This window comes from Henckelia pumila, unplaced genomic scaffold, assembly GCF_033568475.1.
Source record: "Henckelia pumila isolate YLH828 unplaced genomic scaffold, ASM3356847v2 CTG_461:::fragment_3, whole genome shotgun sequence".
Taxonomy (NCBI): domain Eukaryota; kingdom Viridiplantae; phylum Streptophyta; class Magnoliopsida; order Lamiales; family Gesneriaceae; genus Henckelia; species Henckelia pumila.
Window position 1 is genome coordinate 11,541,435 of NW_027331831.1, and position 20,028 is coordinate 11,561,462.

The 20,028-nt window shown below is 36.2% G+C and overlaps 1 protein-coding gene and 1 pseudogene across 2 annotated transcripts; both read right to left on the minus strand.

Annotated features, from left to right (window-relative positions):
- Positions 1-920: 920 nt before the first annotated feature.
- Positions 921-15,685, minus strand: LOC140872004 (uncharacterized; annotated as a pseudogene).
- Positions 15,686-16,230: 545 nt separating this feature from the next.
- LOC140871828 (uncharacterized) lies at positions 16,231-19,839 on the minus strand. 2 transcript variants are annotated; one of them, XM_073274565.1, is made up of 4 exons: positions 19,649-19,839; positions 17,564-17,802; positions 16,789-16,888; positions 16,231-16,699 (listed from the first exon to the last, which is right to left on the minus strand). In XM_073274565.1, exons 2-4 carry the CDS (start codon positions 17,741-17,743, stop codon positions 16,443-16,445), a joined length of 537 nt encoding a protein of 178 aa, XP_073130666.1. In that variant the 5' UTR covers positions 17,744-17,802; positions 19,649-19,839; the 3' UTR covers positions 16,231-16,442. The 2 variants fall into 2 exon arrangements, with proteins under 2 accessions (XP_073130666.1, XP_073130665.1); XM_073274564.1 differs by having other exon boundaries at positions 17,564-17,823; positions 19,649-19,835.
- Between the last annotated feature and the right edge of the window lie 189 nt (positions 19,840-20,028).

Below are 20,028 nucleotides of genomic sequence, written 5' to 3' on the forward strand. Positions count from 1 at the left end.
TGTAGCCAAGGTGGCCCAAGTTTTTTTAAAAAATTGTTGTGTTATATATATTTTTTGAAATAATTTTATATGTTATATTTGGACCAATGTTATACTAACCTGGGTAGTCCAATTTAAAAAATTAAGTAGCCCACATGTAGCCCAATGAAAAAATTAAATAGCCCACATATCCCAAAATTGGGTCTTTCTGTCCTTGTCATCCTGTTATATTTGATTTAGTCTAACCTTCATCTCTATCAATTTCTGTGTTTTAAATAATATTCCCATTTTTACAAGGTAATTAATTTGTTCTCTCCATTCTATTTTTTCTGCTTTGCATATTGTTTGTTTTAAAAGTGACTGCATTTGCAATGAGACAATTTTGAACTACAATTTTTTAATTCCTAAAAAGGTTTAATTATTTGTTTCATTCGTTCGAATTTCTATTTATAGTTGATTTTGCACCGCGCTGATCGTGTGTTGCACATAGTTTTTTTTTTTGGACAAACAATATCTCTTTTATTTTCTTCATCCTTCGAATGTCATGCTAAAAACAAATTTGGATTGTGATAAAAGTTTTAGTCAAATGTTTTGAAATAATATGAGTTCCATAAAAAAAATTGTTGAAGATCTTATTAATGAAAATCTTTTTAAAGCTACAATGAAAAATATCTTACTCATCATTCTAATTGTTATGAATTATTTTGTTTCTCGTTAAAAATTTCTAGCCCAAATGGATTTGGAATCCTGACTCCGTCGATAGTTTCGGGCTTCCTAATTTGATGAATCATCTGAATACCGGGAGTTCAAATAATCAATTTATTGCCAGCATCGCGGTTATTTCATACATAAACAATATGGGACGAGCCACTAAAATGAAACAGAAAATTTGGTAAGTTGACCGTATCCAAACAAATTACACGGAACAATTTGCACATATCTTCACACGTAATTTCCACTATAAACGGTAAACTAAACTATACAAATCAATGGTCTTCCAATGCTATAAATTCATATTATTTACCATCTTAGACTTAGTATTTGTTACGTAAGGTATTTATCCTCAAATATGCCCCAGTTTTCATGCCAATTCCTCTTGGTGCTCCTCAAGGGTCCTCTTTCGTGCGCGCAAGTTAAGCTTAAGGTTTTTGGGTACAGGAGGCATCCTACCCCTAAGGAATAGAACTGCAAGTGCCTTGTTCTTCTGGAAAAGATCAAAGACCTGAGATTGTAGTGAATATAGGAATCATTGGAGAGTTGAGTCGGATTTATATGAAACCATTTAGCTTACTGATGAGGCTTCTATCTCTGCGACCCCTTCACAATTCTGACCTCCTCCCTTGAGTAAATCACAATACTTTGCAGGTTCATTTTTATCCTCGAATGCCTGATCCAGATATTGAATGAATAGTTGAAAACATTGTCCCTTTTATATAGTAATGACAAAAGAGTAAAGCTATCTGTGTTCGGGTAATAAGCTTGTAGATTTTTAGGAACATAAGAAATGATCAAGCCCAAATAATATGCAAACTCATTGTAAAGTACAAGACATTGAAAGCAAGGAAATATGACATGATGCATCTTGCCTTCACATACAGAATGTGCTAACAAAAAGTATCTCCGTCTCCTTTCAAAAAAAAAAAAAAAAATTGGGCAAATCCAAGAATTACAAAAATATTTGACTAAAATAACAACGAAGTGACCATCATACATTCTTCTTTAAAGTGTAAAAATTGAATCTTCTAATTTTAGTCAAGCTTTATAATATGTAATATAGCTATTGATAAGAAAATAACATAAATTTATCATGATTAGACAAACGGATAGACATTTGCAGAAGGAAAAAAAACCGGTGACTACAATTAAAATACCAGGAACTAATCTATATTTTGATGATGAAAGAAAGAGTCGATTTGATACAATCCACAACAAGAGAATCAAAGTTAAATACAATTAACAAGGAAGATGATACTCTCTTCTGTTGCCCTAGTTCAAGGGGGAATATTCAAGAGTTTAACAATCCTAATGGGCCCTTCTTTTGTGTACTTTTGAGTGTTGGGGGCCAATGTGAACTGAGTCAGTGATGAATGGGTATGTAGTGGGAAAATCCACAACACCACATCAAACATCAGGAGACTTCACATGAGGAAAATGTAGGTGTTCTGGCCAGAAAGAAACATGAAGTATATGACACACCCTGAATGAACTTCTATTTTAGAATAGATTCAAATCACAAAATAATTACTTCTCAAGACTTGCACCAACAAAACCAAACAGTTAGGGATCAATGATAACTCTAAACTGTTACTAATAATTCTGTAACATCAAATGAAAAGAGTTAAGAATAACTCGATAAAGCAGGTGAGTAAGAACTTATAAGCATACCCTCTCGGACATCCTCAACGAGCATAGGAAATTTAGAACTGGTTTCTGACTGGTTTGACTGGATTCTGTTGGAAATATATTTAAATAAAATTTTTGAATAAAAATAATGGATCATGACTGTGAGAGTGTCTTTTGACTCTCCACATTCTTGAATTAATTTGAGACTTTTGGCTCTCCACATTCTTGAGTTAAATGAAAGATTAATTGATTTAATTAATCTTATGACTCTTGGTGTGCTTTTTGAAGTTTATAAATAGTGTTCTCATTTCCTCAATCCACACACATAATATTCAAGATCTCACTCAATAATTCTCTTTCATTGTCATATTGTTAGCTTTTCATTTGGCCTCCGTTAAATTTTGGTGATAAAGTGAAGGTACGATTCAAGTTCGCCGGAGTAGTGAATTGTGCTTATTTTGCTACTGGTTTTTTCGTTGTATCCTAGGAAACAGACGTCTGTACGTGTTGATCCTCAAACATCTTGTGGAGGCGACGAATCTGTTTTAAGTAAACTATACTTGTTATAGGCCTCGGTTTGCTTAACTATTTCCTTATTCGTTTCATTCATATTGTTCAGTATTTACATACTCGTTATATTGTTGTATTATACTACGATCATTACTTGTTATTAGTATATTGTTTCTGTTCAATTCACGTTTATCATTTTGGCTAACAAACTTAAAACAGACTTTTCGGTACTCATTACGTGATTTGTTTCAGAAATGGCTTCTGCTTCAAGTGAGACTACTCATGTTGCCCCTATTGTCACGGTTTCAAATCGTGTCGTTCCTCCGTTGCCCCACGTAGTGCTGCCGTTCCTGTTGCAAACAGTCACGGAGAAAATCCAGAGAAGTTCACTGGTGTGGACTTCAAGAAGTGGCAGCAGAAAATGCTCTTCTACTTGACGACGATGAACCTGACTAGATACTTCTCGGAGGATGCTCCTAAGCTCAAGGAGGGTGAGGGAGATGTTGAATCCGTCAGTGCTTTGGAGACATGGAATCATTCTGATTTCCTATGCCAAAATTACGTACTGAACGGATTGGAAGATTCGCTCTACAATGTGTATTGCGGAAAAAAAACGGCCAAAGAGCTGTGGGAATCCCTTGACAGAAAGTACAAAACCGAGGATGCGGGGGCCAAGAAGTTTCTTGTAGGCCGCTTTCTGAATTTTAAGATGGTGGATTCCCAGCCGGTTATCAGCCAAGTTCAAGAGATCCAAGTGATTCTTCACGAGATTCACGCTGAGAAGATGGCGTTGAGCGAATCCTTCCAAGTGACGGCCATTGTTGAGAAGCTACCACCAGCATGGAAGGATTTCAAGAACTACTTGAAACACAAACTAAAGGGGATGAATGTTGAAGAACTCTTTGTTCGACTTTGTATCAAGGAAGACAACAAGTGCTCTGAAAGACGACTGTTTTCTCCAGTTGCTGCTAAAGCAAATGTTGTCGAGCATGGCCAAAGCTCGAAAAAGAAACATTTCAATCTTTCGAACAAAAGGATAAAAATGGGACCAAAATGATGTCATTTCTGAAATGAATCTGGTTGGTTCAAATCCAAGGGATTGGTGGATTGACACTGGTTCCACTAGCAATGTTTGCTCTGACAAAGAGATGTTTGCAAATCTTGAGGAATCCGAGAACGGGGAAATGTTGTTCATGGGAAATTCTGCAACTTCTGAAATCAAGGGACAAGGAAAAGTGGTTTTGAAGATGACCTCTGGAAAAGAGCTGACTTTGAACAATGTATTATATGTGTCAGAAATCCGTAAGAACTTGGTGTCTGGGTCATTGCTTAACAAGCATGGGTTTTGCATTGTGTATGAGTCAGATAAAGTTGTTTTGTCTAAGAGTGAAATGTTTGTTGGAAAAGGCTATGTAAGCAATGGGTTGTTCAAACTCAATGTAATTGTTATTAAGCATGTGATCAATAAAATAAAATCTTCTGCTTACTTGCTTGAGTCTTCTAATTTGTGGCATGATAGACTAGGACATGTTAATTATGATACGATTCGTAGATTAATTAACTTGAAAAGTATTCCTACATTCAAAATTGATACACAACACAAATGTGAAACTTGTGTTGAGGCAAAACTAACAAGATCATCTTTTCAAACAGTTGAAAGAAAAAGTAAACCCCTTGATTTGATTCACTCTGATCTATGTGATTTAAAAGGAGTACAAACACGTGGTGGAAACAAATACTTCATTACTTTTATTGACGATAGCACAAAATATTTTTATGTGTATCTTCTTAAAAATAAAGATGAAGCTATTGAAAAATTTATCCACTACAAAAGTGAAGTTGAAAACCAACTTAGCAAGAAAATTAAGGTGCTAAGAAGTGATCGTGGAGGTAAGTATGAATCACCATTTGCTGAGTTTTGTGCTCAACATGGTATCAAACACGAAAGAACTGCACCTTACTCTCCTCAGCAAAATGGTGTTGCAGAGCGAAAGAATCGCACTTTGAAAGAAATGATGAATGCAGTGTTACTGATTTCTGGTTTACCACAGAATATGTGGGGGGAAGCTGTTCTGACAGCTAATTACCTTTTAAATAAGGTACCCCGGAAGAAGCAAGATAAAAGTCCATATGAATTATGGAAATGAAGAATACCTTCATACCAATATTTGCGAGTGTGGGGGTGTCTTTCCAAGGTAGCCGTACCTACTCGGAAAAAGGTAAAAATTGGACCAAAAACTGTTGATTGCATTTTCATAGGATATGCACACAACAGTAGAGTCTATCGATTTCTTGTGTATGAATCTCAAATTCTTGACATTCATAAGAATACGATAATGGAATCAAGAAATGTTTCGTTCTTTGAATATGTATTCCCTTTAAATATAAGGAAGAACCAAGTTCATCCAAAATATTACATGAGACAATGGAAAAAGAACAAGAGGCTAACTACGAGGTTAAACCTAGACGTAGCTAAAGAGCTAGAACTGAGAAATCATTTGGTCCAGATTTCAACACTTTCATGATGGAAAGTGAACCTCAAAGTTTCAAGAAAGCTGTTAATTCATCTGAAGGACCTCTATGGAAAGAGTCTATAAATTCCGAAATAGAATCCATTTTGCAAAATCATACGTGGGAACTAGTAGACCTTTCTCTTGGAAGCAAACCACTAGGTTATAAATGGATTTTTAAACGGAAAATGAAATTATATGGAACAATAGATAAATATAAATCCAGATTGGTAATCAAGGGTTACCGTCAACGTGAAGAGCTTGATTGTTTTGACACTTATTCTCCAGTAACAAGAATAACTTCAATTCGAGTGATACTTGCAATTGTCGTCTTGCGAAATCTTGAAGTACACCAAATGGATGTAAAAACTGTCTTTCTAAATGGAGATTTAGAAGAAAAAATTTACATGGAACAACCTGAGGGATTTTCTTATATGGAACAATAGATAAATATAAATCCAGATTGGTAATCAAGGGTTACCGTCAACGTGAAGAGCTTGATTGTTTTGACACTTATTCTCCAGTAACAAGAATAACTTCAATTCGAGTGATACTTGCAATTGTCGTCTTGCGAAATCTTGAAGTACACCAAATGGATGTAAAAACTGTCTTTCTAAATGGAGATTTAGAAGAAAAAATTTACATGGAACAACCTGAGGGATTTTCTGTACCTGGGCAAGAAAATAAGGTTTGTAAATTGGTGAAGTTTTTGTATGGCTTAAAGCAAGTACCAAAACAATGACACAAAAAATTTGACAAAGCCATGCTAAAAAGTGGATTTAAAGTCAATGAGTGTGACAAATGAGTATGCGTAAAGAACACTGAAAGTGGCTATGTCATTTTATGTCTTTACGTATATGACATGCTTATCATCGGAAGCAATGATAAGATGATCAAATCCACTAAAAAACTGCTGAACTCGAAATTCGACATGAAGGATTTGGGATTAGCCGATGTCATTCTTGGAATTAAAATCCATAGAACATCAGAAGGGATGGTTTTATGTCAGTCACATTATGTGGACAAAATACTTGAGAAATTCAATAAGGATGACTCTGCATTGACTAGAACCCCGATAGATACAAGTCAACATCTATCAAATAGTCGGGGTGAGAGTATCTCCCAATTAGAATACTCTCGAGTAATTGGAAGTCTGATGTACTTAATGAGTTGTACACAACCAGACATAGCCTATGCAATAATCAAATTGAGCAGATTCACGAGTAATCCAGGAGCTGAACATTGGAAAGCAATTATCAGATTGTTAAGGTATTTAAGATACACTCGTGATCATGGGCTGCACTATACTAGATATTCTGATGTTATTGAAGGATACAGTGATGCAAACTGGATATCTGATATGAAAGACTCAAAATCTACAAGTGGATTTGTATTCAATTTAGGAGGTGCAGCAATTGCTTGGAAATATTATAAACAAACTATAATAGTCAGATCCACGATGGAATATGAGTTTATAGCACTTGATAAGTGTGGTGAAGAGGCTGAATGGTTGCGTCTATTCTTAGAAGATGTTCCAGGATGGGTGAAACATGTACCGGCTATTTGCATTCATTGTGATATTCAATCTGCGATCGGAAGGGCACAAAACAAGATGTATAATATAAATTCTAGACATATACGTCGTAGACACAATACCATTAGACAACTACTCTCAACTGGAGTTATCTCTATTGACTATGTAAAGTCAAAGGATAAAATAGTGGATCCGTTAACCAAAGGGTAAAACAGAGAGTTAGTTGAAAATTCTTCAAAAGGAATGTGACTGAAGCCTATGGAATAAATTGGTGCGAAGGAAAACCCAATCTATGCTGACTGGAAATCCCAAGAACTAGGTTCAATAGGACAACCTAATCGCACTGGTTTGGTAGATCACTGTGGGGGTTATCCCTAGTCTATTCCTATTGCAAACAGTAAATTTTGAGGATAAGCATATTGCTTTAAATGATTCTGATGAAATTCAACATAGAATCACCTATGTGAGAGAGAAGTAGGGCTGCTTCGAAGGAGTTGCAAGACTCAATTCTAGACCCTCTTACAGAACCAGACGTGTGTTAATGGCCAAAACGAACACAATCATGAGAACTGAATTGTATCAGGGAGAGTCCTGTGTGAAGTATATCTTAATTTAAACAAACGGATGTACAGTTCAAATACATCGCGTCTACTGTCAACCAGTACATTACTATGATTTCACAAGGAAACGTTCAAAGGGTAATTGTGACGCCCGAGGCTGAAGAGGCAGGGAGTGATCGCCGGTGCCAAGAGGTTGCACGGACAATGAGCGGCTCCTGGTAGGCTTCTAGGCGGAGGGAGACATGAATGAAACGATCTCGTGCCGGAATGAGAGGGGATTCTGAGACTGTGTAGGTATGGGACTACATAGTTGAGGAGGGTTTAAAAGATTTCATATGTACTGCTCATATCAAGAAGGTGCATCTTCTTTTCGGAAGCTCATCAAATAAGAACTCCAAAGTTAAGCGTGCTTGACTTGGGGCAATTATAGGATGGGTGACCCCTGGGAAGTTTTTCAGGGTGCGTGTGAGTGAGGACATAAGCACGCTGAAAAGACCCATCTTGATACAGTGGGGCGTTACAGTAATACCTACATATCCTATGCCAGATTAAACTGTAGAGCTTTATCACCAAAATTCGTATCAATTTTCATTCATGTGGGGGATTGTTGGAAATATATTTAAATAAAATTTTTGAATGAAAATAATGGATCATGAATGTGAGAGTGTCCTTTGTCTCTCCACATTCTTGAATTAATTTGAGACTTTTGGCTCTCCACATTCTTGAGTTAAATGAAAGATTAATTGAGTTAATTAATCTTATGACTCTTGGTGTGCTTTTTGAAGCTAATAAATAGTGTGCTCATTTTCTCAATCCACACACATAATATTCAAGATGTCACTCAAGAATTCTCTTGCATTGTCATATTGTTAGCTTTTCATTTGGCCTCCGTTAAGTTTTGGTGATAAAGTGAAGTACGATTCAAGTTCGTCGGAGTAGTGAATTTGTGCTTAGTTTGCTACTGATTTTTTCGTTGTATCCTGGGAAACAGACGTCTGTACGTGTTGATCCTCAAGCATCTTGTGGAGGCGACGAATCTGTTTTAAGGAAACTGTACTTGTTACAGGCCTCAGTTTGCTTAACTGTTTCCTTATTCGTTTCATTCAAATTCTTCAGTATTTACATACTCGTTATACTGTTGTATTGTACTACGATCATTACTTGTTATTAGTATATTATTTTTGTTCAATTCACGTTTAGCATTTTGGCTAATAGCTTCTCCACTTTGCTCATTTGGAAAACAGAAGTCCAAGCTCTCTTTCAACTTTCCCCGAATGAAAAAACACCATCAGCCATGAACAATCGCAAACACGATTTTGTACATGCCGCCCATAGGGTGACGTGTCCCCCCATGATTGGTCCAAATCAGTGTCCCACATGGGGCCCACTGATTTGGACCAATCAAAACACGCCACGCTACCCACAGAGCACTACCCTGTCGATAGCATCGACATCTCCACCAAACACAAGCATGTACAAAAGAGTCGAGTGGAAAACAAATTTAAATCACCTGCGATTTCTCCGAGTTTTCATAGTGCACACTTGATTTTCTTGGTGAGTCAATACATAAACAGATTTTGAGGTCACTCTCCAAGGATTTGCTTGCAAGACTGTTCGTAGAAATACGCAAAATACAATATTCAATTACTCAAAGACTTGATCAAGTGCTTAAAAATTTTATATTGTTCATAATCATGCAAAAAAGAGTTGGGCCTTCTCATCATAAACTTTTTTGACTCTGACAGTACAAAGCCTGGTATACTTGCATATCAAATTTCAATCTCTCTTCCAGATGTTTACTATTGGAGAATCCATGAATCATTCACCGTGTAAACATAGAAAGGAGAGTAAAAACAAATTTGAAACAAGATTTGAAGTATCAATACGCAGTTCACACACCATCAACTGGATCATATAGCTAATTAGAGCATTTACTTGAAAGTTAAAACAAACAAACAAACAAAAAATAAATGCATAAGATGCAACTATGAATCAAATTTAGTAATCTTCAACCAATAAAAGCGAAAACGAAAAATGCTTTGTAGAAAAGAGTGTTGACTTTAGCATTAGTTGCAAATCATCTGGTCAAAGGCAGTCAAGATGATCCAACGGCTTAGACTAACAGAATCAGCTAAGGTGGTTAGTTGGTTAGTAGAGTTAGTTTAATTAGTCTTGGTCCTGGATTAACAACTTGGATAAATATCAAGATTAATCTCCAGAGATAACACTCAAGATTGAGATCTGAAATTGGAGTTTCTAAATCCTTCGAAGAACATTGAGAAACTTGCTGCTGTGAGCAAGATCAAAGATCATTGATAGAAGTGCTACCTGTCTTGGAGCTGGAACTTCTGAGAATCGATCGCATTGTTCTTGCGTATAGAAGCTATTATTCTTCTGTGTAGTTTTTCTTGGGGTTATACCTATTGCGAGGGATTGTATAGAACACTTCTTGGTTGATTGATTATTAGTGAATTCCTTTGGGTGTTACCCAAGATCCTTGGATGTAGGATTGAACAAATCCGAACCAAGTAAATCGTTGCGCATTTATTATTTGTTTGGTATTTGTTCTTATTTCTGGAATTGCTTGTTGATTGATTGCATGACATTCGCTATGAATTGTCATCGTGGTTGTGATATATATTGATTTCTTGTGCTTGGATTTACAACAAGTGGTATCAGAGCCTCAAGATTAAGATCTTGGGGCCTAAGGATCCGACTAGGTGTTCTAATATGTCTCGGCTACAAAGAATTTCCATCAAGAACTTCAAAGCTCTTGAGTGAACGATCAAAGAATGTCTACGAGCAGGGGATACTCTTTAGCTATGCCCACATCAAGGTTTGAGGTGGAAAAGTTTGATGGAAAGAATGACTTCAATCTATGGAGGGAAAAGATGATAGCACACCTGGGAAACTTAGGATTAGATGAAGCACTGAAAGGAGAATCAAAGATTCCAGATACAACCGAAAACAAGCTTGAAATATTGAAGAAGGCTAGGAACACTATAGTTCTCAGCCTGAGTGACCAAATTCTCAGAAAAGTGGTAAGGGAAAAAACGACAGCTGATATGTGGCTCAAATTGGAGCAACTCTACATGACAAAAACACTGCCCAATAGGATATATCTGAAGCAGAGATTCTATAGTTACAAGATGAATGAAAACAGGTCTATTGATGAGAACATAGATGAGTTCACAAAGTTGTTGTCAGACCTGAAAAACATGGATGTAAAAATAGATGAGGAGGACCAAGCTATTTTCTTACTCAACTCACTGCCGAAGGACTATGACCAATTGAGAGATACCCTAAAGTATGGAAAGGAAACTCTTACTCTTGAAGAAGTCACTGGTGCAGCCTATTCCAAAGAACTTGATCTAAAGGCTAATGGAAGGCATCTTAAGCCTATGGGAGAAGGACTAAATGTAAGAGGTAGATCACAAGAAAGGAAGGGATCTGCCAACAGATGGAGATCCAAGTCAAGGTCCAAGTCAAGGCCAAGAAGAACATGCTGGTCCTGTAAAAAGGAAGGTCATATTCGAAGGTTCTGCCCCTTGAGAAAAATGAATCAAGGACAGGAAGACACTCCAAATCCAAAAACAGCAAATGTACTTCAAGGATATGAAGAAGCTGAAGTGTTGACTGTTTCCACTGATGATCCAAAGGATGAATGGATCCTAGACTCTGGATGTACGTACCACATGTCTCCTAGAAGAGATTGGTTCCATGACTTTCAAGAAACAGACACAGGGTATGTGTTGCTGGGGAACAATCAGCCTTGCAAAATTAATGGCAGTGGATCTGTTAAACTCAAAATGTGGGATGACTCTATTAAAATCCTAACTGATGTAAGGTACATCCCTGAGTTGAAAAGGAACCTAATATCTTTAGGTACCTTAGACCAAAAGGGTATGAGCTATAAAGCACAAGGTGGCACTCTCAAAGTAGTAAAGGGTTCTCTTGTTATTATGAAAGCTACCTTAAAACAGGGTCTCTATGTGCTTCAAGGAAACACATTATCATCCGAGGTAAATGTGATCACATCTGACCAAGATCATACACTACTGTGGCATCAGAGGCTTGGTCACATGAGTCTACAGGGACTGCAAGAGCTCAGTAAACAGGGCTTCCTAGATCAGAAGGAAGTTAAGAATCTGGAATTCTGTGAAAGCTGTGTGCTTGGGAAAACTCATAGGCTAAAGTTTAAAACAGCCACTCACAACACAAAATCATCACTGGATTATATTCATGCTGACCTCTGGGGCTCCCCTCAGGTAACACAATCTCTATCCAAATGCCAGTACTTTATTTCTCTGATTGATGATTTTTCCAGAAAAGTATGGATCTATTTTTTGAAGTCTAAAAACCAAGATTTTAGTAAGTTTGTAGAATTGAAAACCTTAGTAGAAAATCAATCATCAAAGAAAATTAAAACTCTAAGGACAGACAATGGCCTAGAGTTTTGCAATCATGAGTTTGATGATTACTGTTCAAAACATGGCATTGCTAGACATAGGACGTGTACTTACACTCCACAGCAAAATGGAGTTGCTGAACGCATGAATAGGACAATAATGAACAAAGTAAGGTGCATGCTAAGTAAGAGTGGACTGCCTCAAAAGTTCTGGGCAGAGGCAGCATCTACAGCTTGTCATCTTATAAACTTGTCACCTTCTTCTGCTATTGAGTTTATGGTACCTGATCATAAATGGTCTAACATTAAACCAAGTTACAAGCATTTAAGGACCTTTGGTTGTTTTGTTTATATTCATACTAGTCAGGGAAAATTAAGTCCTAGAGCCAAGAAAGGTATCTTCTTAGGATACCCAACTGGTGTAAAAGGATATAGAATATGGCTTTTAGATGAACAAAAATGCATTATCAGCAGAGATGTAGTGTTTAATGAGTCGGTCTTTTATGCTAATAAATCTGTTCCAGCAGCAGCCAGCTCTAAACAAGCTGAGCAGCCTTTTCAGGATGAAGATCAGTATCAAACATTCAACAATGGATAGTATAAGGATGAAGGTGGAGCAGATCAAGGTCCACCTGAAGACTCTTATGACATAGCTCAAAATGAACTTCAAAAGTCTATTGGTAAAGGTGAACAAGGTCATGATACTGAATGTGAAACCAATCTGAAAGATTATAAATTAGCTAGAGACAGAATCAGAAGAGAAGTCAGGCTGCCCTCCAGATTTGCATCATCTGAGTTCACTGCATTTGCTCTTAATATGGCTGAATTAGTGGAGTTGCAAGAGCCAACATCTTATGAAGAGGCAATGAAAAGTAAAGACAGTGCTCTGTGGCAGATTGCTATGCAAGAGGAGTATAAATCCTTGATTAAGAACAATGACAACAAAAGAGTTATTGGATGCAAATGGATTTATAAGAGAAAACCGGGAATCCCAGGAGTTGAGAAGCCTAGGTACAAGGCTAGATTAGTTGCAAAAGGTTTCTCTCAAGTGGAAGGCATAGATTATCATGAGATATTCTCTCCTGTAGTGAAGCACACTTCAATCAGAATTCTACTTGCCATCACTGCTATGCAAGATCTTGAACTTGAACAACTAGATGTCAAAACAGCCTTTCTACATGGTAAATTAGAAGAAGAGATTATGATGGCACAACCAAGAGGGTTTGAAGCTAATCTCAAAGCTGAACAAGTTTGCTTGCTGAAGAAGTCTCTTTATGGGCTTAAACAATCACCAAGACAATGGTATAAGCGTTTTGATGATTTCATGCTTCAGCAAAGCTATGAAAGGTCCAAATTTGACAGTTGTGTTTACTTTAAAAGGTTGCATGATCAGTCCTTTATCTATTTGCTGATATATGTTGATGACATGCTTATAGCATGCAAAGATTTGACAGAAATCCAGAAGCTAAAGAACCAGCTTAATCAAGTATTTGAAATGAAAGATCTGGGTCCAGCAAAGCAGATTTTGGGAGTTGAAATTCGAAGAGAAAGACAGGCCAGGACATTGAGTTTATCTCAGGAACATTATATAAACAAGGTATTTGAATTATTCAATATGGCAGACGCAAGATCGGTAAGCACTCCTATTGGTGCGCATTTTAAGCTGCAGGCTATGAAGAAAGATCAAGAGGAACTAGAAAGTTTGCATATGAGGGATGTGCCATATTCTAATGCAGTAGGAAGTATAATGTATATGATGGTTTCAACTCGGCTAGATATAACATATGGCTTGGGTCTTGTGAGTAGGTTCATGAGTAAGCCTGGAAGGGAGCATTGGAAGGCAGTTCAGTGGTTGTTAAGGTATTTAAAGGGATCAAAACAGCTGAAGCTTCATTATTCAAAGCCTGCTGCTTCAAACACTTATGAAGTCACTGGCTACTGTGACTCTGATTATGCAGCAAATTTGGATAAACGAAGGTCAATCTCAGGGTATGTGTTTGCTTTTGGAGGAAACATAGTGAGCTGGAAGTCTAATTTACAGAATGTGGTTGCCTTATCTACTACTGAGGCAGAATATATAAGCCTAACAGAAGCAGTCAAAGAAGGAATTTGGATTTCTGGATTTGTGACAGAGATGGGTTTTGAGCAAAGCAGTATTTCTATATTTTGTGATTCACAAAGTGCAATCCATCTATCGAAGAATTCGGTATTTCACGAACGAACAAAACATATAGATGTAAGGTTACATTTTGTGAGGGACATTGTATCAAAAGGGTTGGCTAAAGTTCTGAAGATTGACACACAAGTTAATCCAGCTGACATTTTGACAAAGGTTGTACCAGTTAACAAGCTCGATCATGCATTAAGCTTGTTGAAACTGGTGGAGTAATCTAAGTTAGATTAAAGTGGGAACTCATTGGATTCACTTGATAGCAACCGAATCAGTCAAAGGTGGAGATTTGTAGAAAAGAGTGTTGACTTTAGCATTAGTTGCAAATCATCTGGTCAAAGGCAGTCAAGATGATCCAACGGCTTAGACTAACGGAATCAGCTAAGGTGGTTAGTTGGTTAGTAGAGTTAGTTTAATTAGTCTTGGTCCTGAATTAACAACTTGGATAAATAGCAAGATTAATCTCCAGAGATAACACTCAAGATTGAGATCTGAAATTGGAGTTTCTAAATCCTTCGAAGAACATTGAGAAACTTGCTGCTGTGAGCAAGATCGAAGATCATTGATAGAAGTGCTACCTGCCTTGGAGCTGGAACTTCTGAGAATCGATCGCATTGTTCTTGCGTATAGAAGCTATTATTCTTCTGTGTAGTTTTTCTTGGGGTTATACCTATTGCGAGGGATTGTATAGAACACTTCTTGGTTGATTGATTATTAGTGAATTTCTTTGGGTGTTACCCAAGATCCTTGGATGTAGGATTGAACAAATCCGAACCAAGTAAATCGTTGCGCATTTATTATTCGTTTGGTATTTGTTCTTATTTCTGGAATTGCTTGTTGATTGATTGCGTGACATTCGTTGTGAATTGTCATCGTGGTTGTGATATATATTGATTTTTTGTGCTTGGATTTACAACATGCTTGCTTCCGATAGAGCATACCATCATAGCTACTGCTATCAAAACTCTGCTGGAGGGGGCGGATTCAGGAATATTATTAAGTAAGGGCAGACGGAGAACCAAAAATCACAAATAACAAAATTTAAATACAGTACTCCAATAATGTAAATAATATTGTTACATTTTAAATTTAACTTACAATATACCCCTACAACTTGATATTTTTGGAAAATTATTAGTAACTTCAATCGAAAAACTACAAAATATATATTTTCAGTATAAGTAATTTATAATATTCGTATTAATTTTCACAACAAAAAAAATTTCTTCATTGCGGTTGTTACGACTATTAAAATCAAATTCAAACTCACAAGCTTGTAAGCTAACAATTCCTGCTTCAACAATTTGTTTTCAGGTTTAAAAAAACTTTAAACTCATTTGTGTTTAGGTTTAAAAACTTAGTGTTTGAGTTTCAATTTTTTAAAAATTATGAGCCACAAATTTTCGGATCACTTTGCACATATTAAATAACGAAAAATAACTTAAGATTTTTTACCCCTCTCTTGTATTTTCGTATTTGGTTCATAATCTATATTCATAAATTATAAATTTATTTTACATGTAAGGATATTAAAAAAGAAAATCAAGGGAAACCAGCTGCCCTCCCTTGCCCCTTAATCGAGCCGCCCCTGGGGAGATGCCTCCGCATACAATAGGCGCGTGATTAGACCTGCCTCACGAATGCGTGAATCAATATAATTTTTACGCGCATGTCTTTTACTTTGATAGTGTTGTTTTTGTACGCGTAAAGTTATCTTGAGCATTTGTGTCAACATCTTTTTTAAGGAAAGTATATTATAATGGTGACTTTAATCTATTTGATCTTGTTTTTTTAAAAAGAAATATCAATCTAGAGCACAAATTCAATCGAATAAAGGTTTTTTAGGTCGAAAAAATCATGTAGAAACAAAAGTTGAGAAGAATCCAATAGAGAGACCCATCTTACCTTTCATCTTGTAGAGAGCTTTACTCTTTCCAACCTAGCAAGGAATTGTGATGGGAAATCTTCTGTACAGTTGAGTTAAATTTAATTTGTTTCAACTTTCATGACTATACTAATGCTATAAAAATATTTAAATTTTTTTAAAGAGAAATAATTGGACATTTTTTGATCGATTCCTAAGTCATATTTGTAGCTATATTCATCCAGGCGAATAATGTCAAAATTTGAAAATTTTTAGAATTTCGAATCAATTTCTAATTTTTTTTTTTGTCTGTAGACTGTAGACATTGTTTCCGATCAAAATTAATTAGTTATTTAATTTTTTTTATTAATAATAGGTTGATATTGTAAAATGAAAATACAGCCTTCAAAGTGAATTTGAAACTAGTTAGGGTATCTTAGCTTATGAAAATATTTCCGGAAATTACAAGCAAATAAAGCCCAAAGATATGCATGTACTGAAGTTACTATGGCAATGTAGACCACTCTAAGCAAAACCTCAACTATCCTTCTTCGTTTCGTCGAATCATTGACTAGAGAAACCCAGAAACTGGTTAATAAATCTAGCAACGGGTAAGGCGTCACCAGGCTCATATGCTACAAGGTTCTCGGTGTCCATTTCCGAAATGGTGCTAAAAAGTGTCTGGGGATGAGCACAGAACAAATGCTTCCTTTCCGCAAGTTCTTCTGCTAGCTCACTTTGATGGTTGTCCATTAGATCCTCGTTAACCACCACGATCAGAGGTTTTCTCAGTCGCAGGGTCTCGAATATGCTCCCTGAGCCTGTCCAAACGAAGGAAGACTTGGTTTTGAAATTCTACGATCAAAAGAGATTATTCAATTAGTAAAGCAAAACGCAATAAATGACTTACCTGCATGACTGATAACAAGAGAGGCTGATCTCAAATGATCAGCAATACTTGGTGAAAATGTGAAATAATCTACTGAAACAAACCCATCTTCTCCAGCAGACTGGAAATAAATGTCATTATGTCAAAATCATAAATAATAGCAGGGGAAGAAAACTATGTTGACAAAATAAAACACATGCACTAGACTCAATTTGGCATGTTCAAATTCTACTTTTCTAGATTTCTATATTCATTATGGAAATTAAGAAAAGTGCACCTTCAAGAGTGAGGTGGCGGCTATCTCCAGCAGATGAGTAACTTACTATATTATCATTCACTTCAAAATCGTGACGTCAAATTCAAGACGAAATGGACTCTTAGATCATTTGATGTGGGGTTAAACTTAAAGGAAATGAGATGAGATGACAAAGGACTCTTATCACATTGAAGTGAAAACCAAGATACAAGAGGGATTCAGAATAGGCCATTCTCAAACACAAATATTAAAAATGACTCAGAGATCAGTTGTTGCAGGCATAAGATTGAAAGAATGGAAAACGTGAAAAAGATGAAATGCCCAGAAAAATAATCAATTTCACAATAATAAAAATACAGTGCTTAAAGTGTCTCCTATAGATGATTTTCTGATATTAATATTTCATATTTAAACCTAGTAGCTACGAGATCAATGTTTAAAGGACAATTAGAGCTAGATGACAGAGACATCACAAAATTTATCCACGAAGATCACCATGTTAATTAAAGAAAAAAATCAATTGAAAAAACTTAATATTACCTTCATGGGGATGTACGAACCGCGCCCCATTTGAATGAGGAGATGGGTGTATCCCTTTTTTAACAATGTTTCCCTAACTTCCTGAGTGTCTACGGCTCTAACCAAGGAGTCAAAAGAAGTAGTCCCAACAGTCACAAAGACTATCCTTTTCAACTGCAAACTATCATCAACTTTGTCCATTTTATATCCTCCAGCAATATCTTTCACTTTCTCGAGAAAGCATACGAAAATGGCATGAACTTTCGGACATAATCAATGCACTACAAAGTCAAACCAAAAATTTGATCATGTGAAGTTCATCAATAAATCATTAATGAATCAACAAATCTAGCATGAAAAGTCTTGGTATTATGCATTTATCAAAGAGAAAATATATGAAGTTTAAAAAGCAGGTAAAAAACAAATCCACAGAAATCCATGTACCCCAGCATGAGGTTATAAAAACTTGGGAATAATTCTTTGATATCAGATATTCAACAAGTACGAAGAGATATTCATAATTCCCAACGAAACAAATTATCAATATTTTCGATTGCATCATCTTTTCATCATCCTTACACCACCCAAACCCACGGCTGAGCTCCGCCTTGGGTTCATCCAGACCCGACCTCTCTAGCCTCTTTCGATTCCACGGAATATCGAGCAGTCCAACAACTCCAACAAGATTGAAAAGGTAAGAAATTTTCATATTTGAACACACCCTTTACTTACATTAATGCAGTAAACAATTTAAATTTCCTCATCTCTCCATCAACTCAGCCTTCGTAACACAATTCACATGACAATGGAAATCAAATAATTTTAAACAAGAATTCAACAAAAATTCCAAGAGAAAATATAGAAACTTACCAAAGCCAGTAGAGTGGAAATGGATCACACTCGAGATGAAGAGAGGGAGCAGGAAGAGAACAACGAAGAAATGGAGAATAGATTGATGAAGATGAAACTTGAATTTTAAAGGCAGCCCCAGTATCAGATTTTAAACACAAGCCGAATTCAATAAAAATTACAATTTAATGTAAGACCCTATTCCCCAATCTTTTTCTAAGAAAGATTATATAAAAAATCCCAAATCCATTTGAGCGACTTTTAAAAAACTGAAATCGAATTGACAGATAATTTTCCAAAAAAACAACGAATTATCGATTTAAGTTTGTAACCGAACAAAATATGTTGATTTATTTATATTCGATCGTTAAATCAAGTATTTGTTCAGCCCTAATAGCAGGGACATTTGGGGTCAATTTACCAAAATCACATACCCATTTGGTGTGTTTTTATATAGATATAAATGGAATCTTTCTTGAGACGAGCCATTTGGTGTTTTTAATCGTTCTGTAGTATGGGTCGGGTAGTTCGGGTTTCAGTTAGTTCGGGTTGGGTACCCAACTAACACTACCCGAAACGGAACCGACAACCTCGGTACCCGACTTTAAGTCAGGTTCAGGTTGGGTCCGTTTCGGGTTTCTTGCTTTTTGAAAAATGAATTAAAAAAATGGAAACAAACAACTACAAATTAATATTTCCTTGAAGCACCAAGAAAATTATGTCAAAAATCTAGGACCAACAATTCAACAGGAACCACAAAAGTGACAGAAAACTTGAGTTTAGCACGATTCTAAGATGAAAGTTGCAGATATCTTCACGCCCGTTAGATACTTGAAGCAAATGAATGTGTAATTATGTTTCATATAACATTGAGTTAAAACAGACAAAATTAATAGACAAAAAAATCTAAAGTAAAATCACCAGCTTTAAGATGCAGGAAAGGAAACAACAGCAAATGATAAAAAAAGCCAGCACCAAATTATTCAAATTCGATACCTAAATTTATATAATAAGTGTAAGTTTCACACTCAAAAGGAGCAAAGAGGACAAAGACCACTTATGCATCAACGACATTTCAAATTTCATGGCCAAACTTTATAAACCATTGAATTTCCAACTCAAAATAAGTAAAGCCGCTTCCAGCTAAACTGCTGGCACTCATAAGTCATATCCGCAGTAGCCGGTCGTGCTCCTCTCACTGAACCATAAACCATTCAATTTTACATTCAAGTTTACATTGCCCTTACGAGCACTTACCAGATCAAGAAGCAAGTCTCCAGACTCCAAATCTCGAACCAAATCTCCAATTTTGAGGTTGAATCGATGGTCAGCTACAATCTAGAACCAAGTCTCCAATTTTGAGCCATGGAAGAATAAGGGGAATGCGGCTCTTCCCTCTCAGCCTCTCTGGTCTTCTCTAGGTTACAAACTTACGAGTTACGACACCAAACTAATGTGCCACGGGTATTATTTATCCAATTCCAAAGTCCAAACCAAATAAACAATAATTCATGTAACTTTTTTTAAAAAAAAATATATCAATAATAATCAAGTACTCGGATATTTCGGATAGTATATGACTACCCAAACCCAAATCCACTAAATATTAATCGGGTTCGATTACTACCCGAACCCCG